Below are 11,512 nucleotides of genomic sequence, written 5' to 3' on the forward strand. Positions count from 1 at the left end.
AACATTAAAAACAATGGTAAAAGATGAACTCTATCCATAAAAACACAACATCAAGCAAAACTACCAGCAATTGCTAACGAGTTCGGGGGAGAATCATTGCTTGAATGTTTATTGAGGCTTGCGTGCAGTTCAGCCATTTTGCTTCGCACACTTCCAGCCTTTCGGCTATTGGCTGCTCTACAAATACCACCAAAAGGATAGTCGTTGCACTCCGTTTGAAGCGCACGCTGTCGGAAATTTGTTGAACTGTTACCCAAGGAGGGTGGTCGTTTGTAAACGACTAGGGCCTGGCTCCGGTGTTAGAGAGCCTTGCACAGCAGTGCAGTTCGTAGTTGTGTAGATGCAGTGATAGGGGCCACAGTGTTCACCATTTAGTTTTATTTTATTTGCTTGCCTACTTTGTGTACAGGCAGCTTCGAGTGTTTCATTGCATTTTATTTGCAGAAACTGATTTGTAGGCGAAATCGATTTTTCTAATTTCAAACATAAACCGACGGACGGTAATCAGACACACATTGTTTCCAAAATTAATTATTAACACTACATCAATAAAAATTACTGAAAACCTGATTTTGTTGCAGCCACGACTGGACCAGATTCCGACGTATTGCTCCAACTTGCCTCTGACATCGTTTCAATCACAACTTGTTCTTCGTTAACTGCATCGTGGGGATCATTCCGCGTGTCTGCCGGAAACCCAAAGTTTTGTGGTCAAAGCATGGTTACGGGAGGCCTTTGCACTGTTAGTATTTCTGATGCACAATAAAATGTTCAAGGCAAGATGCACCACGACAAAAAAGAAAATATTTTATGTGCCAAAGAAAATAAGCTACACTAACTTGCCACCAGCAAAATTGCGACTAGCAAGAAGTTTTACATTGTAAGCAATTTCAAATGAAGTTATTTAATTCAGTCCTGAACATTCAATGCAGGGCGACGTTGGAGGTCCTCTTGTCTGCCGCCATTCCAATCAAGGAAATCAGCTCTTTCTTCATGGGGTTTTTTCCTACAGTTCTCAATCCTGCGGTAGCTTAAACGTCTTTACCAAGGTTCGTCCTACTACTACCAGTCCCAAGTGTAAGTGAAAAACTTTGGTAATTTACTAATAGACAATTTCCTCGCACAGGTAGCAGACGTGCGTGTGTGGATTGACGGGGTCATTTCTGCATAACATTAAGACAGGACGCAACGCCACATCTGGCGACTTGCTAGAAGCAACATATACTCAGATTTAATAAACAACGCACATCACCAATGTTTGTCGTTTGCTTTAAGGGGTTAAAACAGAAATAAAATAGTTGAACGACCTGGTGCGGGGGTGCGGGGATGCGGGAGTGCGGGGGTGCGGGGGTGCGGGGGTGCGGGGGTGCGGGGGTGCAGGGGACGGTTCTCTAGGGAACAAGCAATGAAAAGTAATCTATGTGAGCCAACCAATCAATCAATAATTTCGGGTTGCTGTACCCAGTAACAATGCGTAACATTGCTTATTTGACAATGAGCGGACCTAACTGTAGTTCACACAAGGGGCATACATTTGCACAATTTCATTCAATTTTTAATAAAATCATACCATTGTACGCTCATCATACTAAAAGAAACATTGTAGGCGGTGCAAGTAAACTCGCCAAAGGGTAAATTGTGATGTTCAGAGTGTCCTACTGTTGCAGGTTATGTAGTTCGCCGCTGAATTACGACCCAAAAACCAGTATGTCTGTAGGACAGTGCAGGCTTATTGGGTGTCGAGAATGAACCGTAGATGGGAATAAGGTACTGCAAGTATTAAGAGAATAAATTCCATTACGAAGACAGTATTTTGGGGTCGTTGTGTGTTTATATTTGCGATTTACACAACCAACTTCTGCTGCTTGAATTTAACCATGGTTCCGACTTCGCATCATCGATGGGTCTGGCGTTACAGTACTGCAGGTAAAGATTGGCGGAAAACGTATCAAGTAAGATTGTAGTTCTTTCATGAAACGTGTGCAGCGTTGAATAATGTCCATTTCCTCGGTAAGAATATCTTTATTTTAGTGTCAGTAGGTAGCCTCACAATCTACAACCTACTACTTCAGGCCGATGAAAAGCACGCCTTTTTTCTCGAGTACATAAGGTCGGTGTGGTCTCCGCGTGCATCGTGAACAAAACTTGAGAATTTGCTGTGCCGTTGAATAAACCACCCTGGTGCAGAGAAATTTGTGATTAGTAAATACGTTTTGTGCCCATTTTTGCAACAGGACCAGCGAACAACCGAACAAAAAATAGCCTATGCTGTGGAGAACGGAGTGGCTCTGTGCCGTCCCGCGGTTTCACAAGATTTTACCAACCCGGCGCATCAGTGTGTAGCCAATGAGGTTCCTGGTGTATTCGGAAGCTGCTGTCGACACGATATGTGCTTTATTGCTGATGTACTGGAGCCGAGCTGCAGTGCACATTTGGATGTTACGTGTACAGGAAGTAGGCTTTTAATAACATAAAGCACCAGATAAACCGCCTTGGTGGTGCATCAACAACGTCATATTTCACATATACTATGTTGTGTTTTTGTGGCATTTTTTATTGACGTCGGTTATTGGTCACGCTGCAAACACACATCTACTCATTCACGGCGAGCGCTATTCGTTCGTATGCACGAAAGATAATTAAACATCTGGTCGACGTATTTCATGACACTTCAAGCAACATGCCGCCTTTTTCAATGAGTCTCGGGGTAATAAGAACTTAAATAACCCTGTATGCATTTTTTATATAAACCATGTATTTTCTGCGTAAAAACGGCCGTGATAAGAGATACGAGGCTCAAACATACGAAACACGAACATACGAAAGACGCAGACGAACAGGCATACTTTTGTGGTTTGTAACGATATACTTTTAATGCTCGTGCGACTGTTATTTAAGTGGTATATTCCACGCAGGATTATATTGCGCTGATAGGAGCATCGTTACCTCGTAATCATAGGAGAATAGAATTTTGTGAAAATATTACATTTTTCGTCTCTTCCGCCTGTGTGGAAATTGCGTCAGAAATACTTGGAGAAAATCTTATGCACGTTTTTGTGGAAAAATATTTGCGCGCACGCAATTCCCTGACTTTACTCCTACACAACCACAACATGGACGGAATTAAGGATGCGGACGGAGATAAACATCCTGCAAAAAACTCCCACACACACCACGTTCATCCGTTCAGATTCACACGGCGCTACACCATAAAAAGTATCAGACCAAGCAATACAAAATATCAATACATTCCCCTCGATCGACAAAAAGTAGCCTTCGTTCTTGCCGAGTAAAGGCAACGTGTCAATAGTAAATAATAATGTTCGCTTCATATATTTCTGTGGTGGTTAACTAGTTTGAAATAAAAGTCCAAAATTTGAAATATTTGTTTTAATCTTACCCTAAATAGTATTACGCTTGAACAATCTTTTTTCAAAGTTTGTCGGGACAAGTTTTAATCCAGCTTTAATGTCGACAGATAAGTGGGTTAGCTCGTGTTTTCAACGTGCGTAAAGCTGCATTATTACAATACGGGTATGAATCACGAAAATAATACTGTAGGGACGAAAGGTTCTGTTTAATTGTCCCTGGGTATTAACAGCCGCCTGCGTGGCAATACAACAATTATTTATTTAGTATCCACGTACTGCGTTGAACAGGCAGTCCACATCAGAAGAAAATATTAAAATTTTTGCAGGTTGCTTACTTTTGGTTTCTGAAGAATCATGAAGTGTGTTTGGTTTTTGGTTGCACTCTTCGTTTTCTTGGAATGTGCCGGGGCCCAAAGTAAGTTTTTCTTTGTTAGTTTTATTACCAGAATGTTATTGTTTTAAATAACGTTCGTGAAGATTTTTAGACATACAAATGTTGGGTTTATTACCAGGGTGGGCAACATTAAGGAACGGGTATCGTACCAATTCCTAAACGGCTTTTCAGTAATAGGAAACAGATATCTTAAACGCTTTCAATACCTGCAAGTACCTTTGGCTAAACTATTGCTAAAAATAAATGTTTAGTTGTTTTTATTCATCGTGTTAAGCCAACAATTACAAATATTTTTTACACAGATGCGTGCGAGTGGTGCTTCAGAGAGTTGTCATGCGAAGGACCGAGCGCAGGCAACCCTAACGAAACATGCTGGAGTTGCATCAGATCGGAATGCGGTATAACAATATAATAGGATACATTTAACGTGTTTGATTGGCATGCGGTTCTCAACTAATAATGAAGCATTGCGATAGAACGAGAAAAGAAAGCAGTGTGTACGTGCGTTTAACATTAAGTCAATACAATATTTTAATGTATTGAATTTTGATGTAACTTAATGTATCAGAGACGGAGTTTTCTTTTCGAAATTTGGCGTCGAGAGGAGTCGACTGCATCAAAACGAGTTGGATGAACGAAACCTTGTGTTCGTCTTCTTGTCCCAATTTTACAACTCAACACGAACAACGATTAATGGACTTCAAATCTTGCTTGGGTCCCTGTGTCGGTAAGTGCATATAGCATGAGGTTCAATTTATTAAAGTAGTCGCCAGTGGGCGGTGTACAAAAACCTCCCCAGAGAAGTTTTCCGTTGGATGTGTTTGATGTCGTTACGTTTACCTGCAATTTATTACGCAGTGGTCTTTAAACTTTGTGTAAAATGTTTGAAATCTAATTTACGTTAACGTCAACACTTTTCTTAGACGAAATCACGCTTTTCTACGCTCACGCTTCTCCCCACCAAAAGCAGAATTTGCCCTTGTAATCATTCCAAAAAATATATTATCCTTGTTTTGAAAAATAGACTATGCTGTGGAGAACGGAGTGGCTCTGTGCCGTCCCGAGGTTCCACAAGATTTCACCGACCCGGCGCAGCAGTGTGTAGCCAATGAGGTTACTGGTGAATGCGGAAGCTGCTACCGACACGATATGTGCTTTACTGCTGATGAACTGAAGCCGAGCTGCAGTGCACATTTGGATGCTGCGTGTCCAGGAAGTAGGCTTAGTCACATAGAGCACCAGTTAAACAGCCTTTGTGGTATATTCCGCGCAGGATTGTTTTGCGCGCATCGTCACCTCGTAACCTTAGAAGAATAGAATTTTGTGACTTGCGGGATTAAATTCGCAAACTTTAGACCAAATTTTCTAAAAAATAATGATTTATTACAAACCTTGTCAATACATGTAAGATACTGAGCAAAAATGGCAGACGCATGGTGCCAGTTTGATCTCTTAATTTTTATTCCAAACACTGTAAGAATATTTTAATAATCTGTCCTTCTGGCACAATTGAACGTAAGCTAGGCTTCTGAATAGCTGATGAAAGTTACGTTTAATTGTACCAGAAATGCTGATTATTTAAATATAATGTGCCTGGCAGCAATAGCAACTGAAATAATAATAATTTGTCTCATGCCATCGACAGTTTTCTTCTTGTTTAGATACAGGAAACCTTGAATATTTCCGATTCGGGTAAATACAGATGGTAGCGCTAATTCCATGAGCGCTAAATTGCCTGTAAAATGTGAAATAAGACCTTTGCATGTAGGACATCCTCAATACTGTAACTAATCGTTTGCGCTCTTAAATTCGCATAACATTCTGACAAAAGTTACGCTTGAGGAGATGCTATGTTCAATAACAACTGACGATTTCTTCCCAGGTTTTAATTCAACATGCATGATCCTGGCATGGCAAGACGGCGGTTCAACATGCGCACCTATAAACGACACTGTTACGAACCGTCTGACCGAATGCGGCATCTGTTTCGCCGAATGTGCTGGTACAAAACTTTGACTGTGTTTTACATTTCATCAAATATTACCCTACTAATACACATCCCAAAATGTCACAATATTTGATGCTCGTTTTCAGGCATGTCAGCGTGTTTGAAATCCTGCAAAGATCAACGACCTCCTTTTCCTGACGATGTTCCGTGTGCCCTCTGCCGTGCCTTGTGCGCAGGTGAGTTAGCGTCACCATACAACGATTTGACGGCCAAATTTTAAGGCAAAGATTAATAGAATTGCTTTCCGTCGCCACCTTGTAACTTGATGTAAGTATTTCCACTCTTGGAGTGCAGTTTGACCAATGCCTGTTCAGGAGGCGCAAGCTTTGTGCATATTGCTGTTATTGACACATAAGCGCCCGACCCATTTACCTGGAGGAACACCCCTTTAGGATTCGTGGCCAGGATACCCTGGGTTCAAATCTCGCTGTGGTAAAACAACAATCAATATAAACAAATAAAGTTCACTGTTATGATACAATGTAGTGAATAAACCGCATACAACTCAGTTAGGTGATTTTGTTGTAGGTACCGCAGATTCGACAGATTGCGTCACACAAAATTGTGATTGTACTAGCTGTGATGAATGTGTAGCAAGTTGCAAGTCGCAGCACGGTATGTAAACGTACTGGTAGTTGTTATTTATCGTAATACTGTTTGTGACTAGTTTTGCGCTGACATATATCTTCTACTTGTAACATCATTTACTGTTTTGTTTCAGGAACTAAGTTTTTTAGTCTTCTGGATCCCTGCATTTGCCTGGAACGAGCAACTCCGTTACCCAGAACAACTTCACCTAGAATCCTTGGTAACCAATAAGGTTTCTTACATTTTTTTCAGTTGTAATTGTGATCTTTTTATAAAGTATGTAAAAAGTCTTTGCAGAAATATTTAAATCACAACCAAAGAATTACATTGATCTCTTTGACAATTTCACGTCCAAATCAATATTTTAATTGCAATATTTCTTGAGTGAGCTGCAGACACGACCAATTTTTCGACCAATTAAGTTTTATAAATGCAGCTTAGAGAGACTGCTGATGGCCTTACCAGCCAAATCACGAAGCGAAGTCTGAATTTCAGTGGCCGTCATCCATTGGGTCCCAATATAAAGGACAAACTGCCACTGATAAACCTTGGTGGAAGGCACTTTGGCAGTATTTAAGTTAGCTGCAGACAAGTGCACTAATGCGACCATTACGCTGTCATTGCTGTAGCTTTGTGACTGGATATATAAGTTCTTATTTTTGGAATAATGCAGGTGGGCAAGAAGCGTGTCAAGGAGATTATCCGTTTATGGCTTACTTTTACTCGATTCCTAACGTGCAGAGTTTTTGGGCTGGAGGATCTCTTATTTCCGACGAATGGATGATCTCGTCGGCTCGTGACTTCAAGTAATTGTATTGCATTTGTTGTATTATAAATTACAAAGCAAGATATTCAGTAGCTTGTCTGTATTCAGTGACTTCCTAAACACAATTTCCTAATAAACATATTCTTTGCGAACCAGCGATCCTAACGCAATCACAACGTATGGAGTTGTTTTGGGAGAACATAATCGATTGAAGAATTCCAGTACAGAACAATTCTTCACCTTGTCTGAAGTTATATTCCATCCGAGCTTTAGTTCATCAACTTTGAGCTTCGATTTTGTTCTTCTCAGGGTAAGCGCAGTTTTGAATCGGAGTATATTAAATTTAAAACAAGTGCAAACTAGGACATTAAAACGCTCATTTATCTAATTTTGAGAAGAAAGTTCAATCACTATGTTCTGCATTTGTCATTTTTGCCCCAGAAGAGTTTGTTGTGAAAGAACTAGCACAACTTGTGAGTTGATTGCTTACATTTTAGCACTTGGTTTTCGTCGCAACACTCTTTCATTTTACAACTACAAATAGTTGTGTTGCTTGCGACAGACCATAGACATTACAATAGAAAAGTGACCGCTTACTAATGAATGGGATTTGCGTTATTTTGGTTTACGTGAACTGTTTATTTTCCAGCTATCGAGAAAAGCCACGTTCAACCAGTTTGTGATGCCAGTCAATATGGTGCCAACTGGAACTCAAACAGACGATGTTGGAGGTCCGTTTGCCGGAACAACTTGCTATGTAGCGGACTGGGGATACACAAGTTTGTATTTACAACTTTCGGAGTTTACAATTCGTCTTTCGGTTCAGCATTGGCGCTTGCAGAGAAACATGTGTATTAATCCTGATTCTTCGACGCCTCTTCTAACTACAAAATATTTTTTAGTTGAAATCTTTACTTTACGAATATTTTTTAATAAATAATTATTAACACCTAATCTTTAAAGTGGACAGAATGTAGCCCCCAATGAGACACTGTCTTAAAACCAACAACAGGAATAAGCGGATAGGAAATGTTTGAAACAAAATGTTTCTGATTACCGTCAGTCGGTTTACTTTTGAAATTTGAAAAATCGATTACGCCTACAAAGGCACCATCAGTTTCTGCAAACAAAGTGCAATGAAGCACTCGAATCTGCCTGTACACAAAGTAGGCAAGCAAGTAAAAAAAACTAAATGGTGAAAACTGTGCCCCCTACCACTGCATCCACACAACTACGAACTGCACTGCCGTGCAAGGCTCTCTAACACCGGAGGCAGAAACATAAACGAGTGCGAATCACGTGAGCACGTAAAATAGTAATGAACGAATTCGGAGAAGCATTTTTTGAATGTTCATTGAGGTTTGTGTGCGGTTCAGTCATTTCGTTTCGCACACATCCTGCCTTTCGGCCATTGGATATTCTACAAATACCACCGAAAAACAATTTGAAATGCTCGGGTGCGTTCCTGGCTGAATTCCAATCTGACCGGTGCTGTGTCCATTTTGTTGAAAATTTATTTTTGGTTCGGCCAACATATTGTTTCCGACAGGTTATACACATCGCAACACAAATGCCGAAACTCGCACCCGTCAGATGTTGCAGCAGTTTATATTGTTTTCCTGCTTTTGTTGTTATTGTGGACGTTTCGTCAACCATGGATGTGTGATTACGATAGTGTCCGCACAATGCGCATCGCCCACAAGGGTAGCTATCAGGAGAGTTGTTGCAGTCCGTTTGCAACGCTAGTAATAAATAAAATTAAAATAAAATATGTTATGTTATGTGCCAAAGAGGCTAGTTGCCGGTAAATTGTTAAAATGTTACCCAAGGAGGGTGGTCGTTTGTAAACTTGGGCCTGGATTCGGTGTTAGAGAGCCTTGCACAACAGTGCAGTTCGTACTTGTGTGGATGCTGTGGTAGGGGCCACAGTGTTCACCTTTTAGTTTTTTTACTTGCTTGCCTAGTTTGTGTACGGGAAGCTTTGAGTGCTTTAATGCATTTTATTTGCAGAAACTGATGATGCCTTTGTAGGCGAAATCGATTTATCAAATTTCAAAAATAAACCGACTGACGGTAATCAGACACACATTGTTTCCAACTTTAGTTATTAACATTAATAAAAATTACTGAAAACCTGATTTTGTTGCAGCCACGACTGGACCAGCTTCCGACGTATTGCTCCAACTTGCCTTTGACATCGTTCCAATCACTACTTGTTCTTCGTTAACTGTATCGTTGGGATCATTCCGCGTGTCTGCCGGAGACCCAAAGTTTTGTGGTCAAAGCATGGTTACGGGAGGGCTTTGCGCTGTGAGTACTTCTGATGCACAATAAAATGTTCAAGAAAAAATGCGCCTCGACAAAAAAGTAAAATGTGTTATGTGCCAAAGAAAATAAGCTACACAAACTTGCCACCAGCAAAATTGCGACTAGCAAGAAGATTTACATTGTAAGCAATTTCAAATGAAGTTATTTTATTCAATCCTGAACATTCAATGCAGGGCGACGTTGGAGGTCCTCTTGTCTGCCGCCATTCCAATCAAGGAAATCAGCTCTTTCTTCATGGGGTATTTTCCTACAATTCTCAATCCTGCGGTAGCTTAAACGTCTTTAGCAAGGTTCGTCCTACTACTCCCAGTCCCAAGTGTAAGTGAAAAACTTTGGAAGTTTACTAATAGACAATTTCCTCGCACAGGTAGCAGACGTGCGTGTGTGGATTGACGGGGTCATTTCTGTTTAACTTTACGACAGGACGCAACGCCACATCTGGCGGCTTGCGAGAAGCAACATATACTCAGATTTAATAAACAACGCACATCACCAATGTTTGTCGTTTGCTTCAAGGGGTTAAAACAGAAATAAAATAGGTGAACGACCTGGTGCGGGGGTGCGGGGGTGCGGGGGTGCGGGGGTGCGGGGGTGCGGGGGTGCGGGGGTGCGGGGGTGCGGGGGTGCGGGTTCAGTTGGTAGCCAAAAGTAACCTATGTGAGCCAACCAATTAATCAATAATTTCGGGTTCAGTTGGTAGCCACGCAATCTACAACCTAATACTTGAGGCCGATGTGGTAAACGCAAACGGGCTGATTTCCACTCGAGAAAAGCACGCCTTTTTTCTCGAGTATATAAGGTCGGTGTGGTCTCCGAGTGCATCGTGAACAAAACTTGTGAATTTGCTGCGTCTTTCAATATACCACCCTGGTGCAGAGAAATTTGTGATTAGCAAACACGTTTTGTGCTCATTTTTGCAGCAGAACAAGAGAACAACCGAACACAAAAATAGCCTATGCTGTGGAGAAGGGAGTGGCTCTGTGCCGTCCCGAGGTCCCATAAGATTTCATCGAACCGGGCAGCAGTGTGTAGCCAATGAGGTTACTGGTGAATGCGGAAGCTGCTACCGACACGATATGTGCTTTACTGCTGATGAACTAGAGCCGAGCTGCCGTGCACATTTGGATGCTGCATGCCCAGGAAGTAGGCTTAGTCACATACAGCAGCAGTTAAAAAGCCCGTGATATATTCCGCTCAGGATTGTGTTTCGCCCAGGAGCATCGTCACCTTGTAATCATAGAAGAATATAATTTTGTGAAATTATCACATTTATAGACTTTACACCGCCTGTGTGGAAATTGCGGCAGACATACTTGTTATAATCCATCTGAGCTTTAGTCAATCAACTATTAGCTTCAATCTTGCACTTCTCAGGTTAACCAAAGTGCAGGATGACGTTTAATGCAGGATGACGTTGGAGCTGCTCTTGTCTGCTGCCATCCCAATCAAGTAAATCAGCCGTTACTTCATGTGTTTTTTTTCCTGCAATTATCAATCCTGCGGTAGCTTAAACGTCTTTAACAAGGTTCGTCCTACTACTACCAGTCCCAAGTGTAAGTGAAAAACTTTGGAAATTTACTAATAGACAATTTCCTCGCACAGGTAGCGTCTGCAGACGTGCGTGTGTGGATTGACAGAGTGATTTCTGCTTAACATCAAAACAGGACACAACGCCACATCTGGCGGCTTATACTCAGATTTAATAAACAACGCACGTGATTTTGTCGTTTGCTTCAAGGGGTAAAACAGAAATAAAATAGGTAAACGACATGATTTTTTTGAGACCTAGAACGCCAACGCCATAATAAGTTTCTTGATTTTTTGCTTCTTCGATATTCGTTAGTGGGACTTGGCCTTAAACAATGCAAATTGATTTTACAATTAGCTATTTTTCGTCCTGTAGTCACCTGGGCCGAAAAGTTTCCAGAAAAGAAACATTCTATAAAATGTTTTCTTATTTCCTGGCTCGCTTCTGGCATACAAGAATACTCAACATACACAAAACCAGAGCTTCCGAAAAGGATCGTCGCAACGGATGTGTGCTTTGTTTTAACATT

General features: G+C 41.1%; 1 protein-coding gene across 1 annotated transcript; it reads left to right on the top strand.

Annotated features, from left to right (window-relative positions):
- The first annotated feature begins 685 nt into the window (after positions 1–685).
- Positions 686–1,243, top strand: LOC145899409 (azurocidin-like). The gene is made up of 3 exons (XM_082988172.1): positions 686–742; positions 933–1,049; positions 1,127–1,243. The coding sequence occupies exons 1-3, from the start codon at positions 719–721 to the stop codon at positions 1,169–1,171; spliced, it is 186 nt and encodes a 61-aa protein (XP_082844298.1). The 5' UTR covers positions 686–718; the 3' UTR covers positions 1,172–1,243.
- Positions 1,244–11,512: the final 10,269 nt, after the last annotated feature.

This window comes from Ascidia mentula, chromosome 4 (assembly GCF_947561715.1).
Source record: "Ascidia mentula chromosome 4, kaAscMent1.1, whole genome shotgun sequence".
Lineage (NCBI taxonomy): Eukaryota > Metazoa > Chordata > Ascidiacea > Phlebobranchia > Ascidiidae > Ascidia > Ascidia mentula.

Bases quoted from the DNA above. Each gene is read 5' to 3' on its own strand.
- LOC145899409 (XM_082988172.1), top strand. From the start codon at position 719: ATGGTTACGGGAGGCCTTTGCACT. The intron at 743-932 runs GTTAGTATTTCT...CATTCAATGCAG, and splicing joins TTACGGGAGGCCTTTGCACT to GGCGACGTTGGAGGTCCTCT. The intron at 1,050-1,126 runs GTTCGTCCTACT...TTCCTCGCACAG, and splicing joins GCTTAAACGTCTTTACCAAG to GTAGCAGACGTGCGTGTGTG.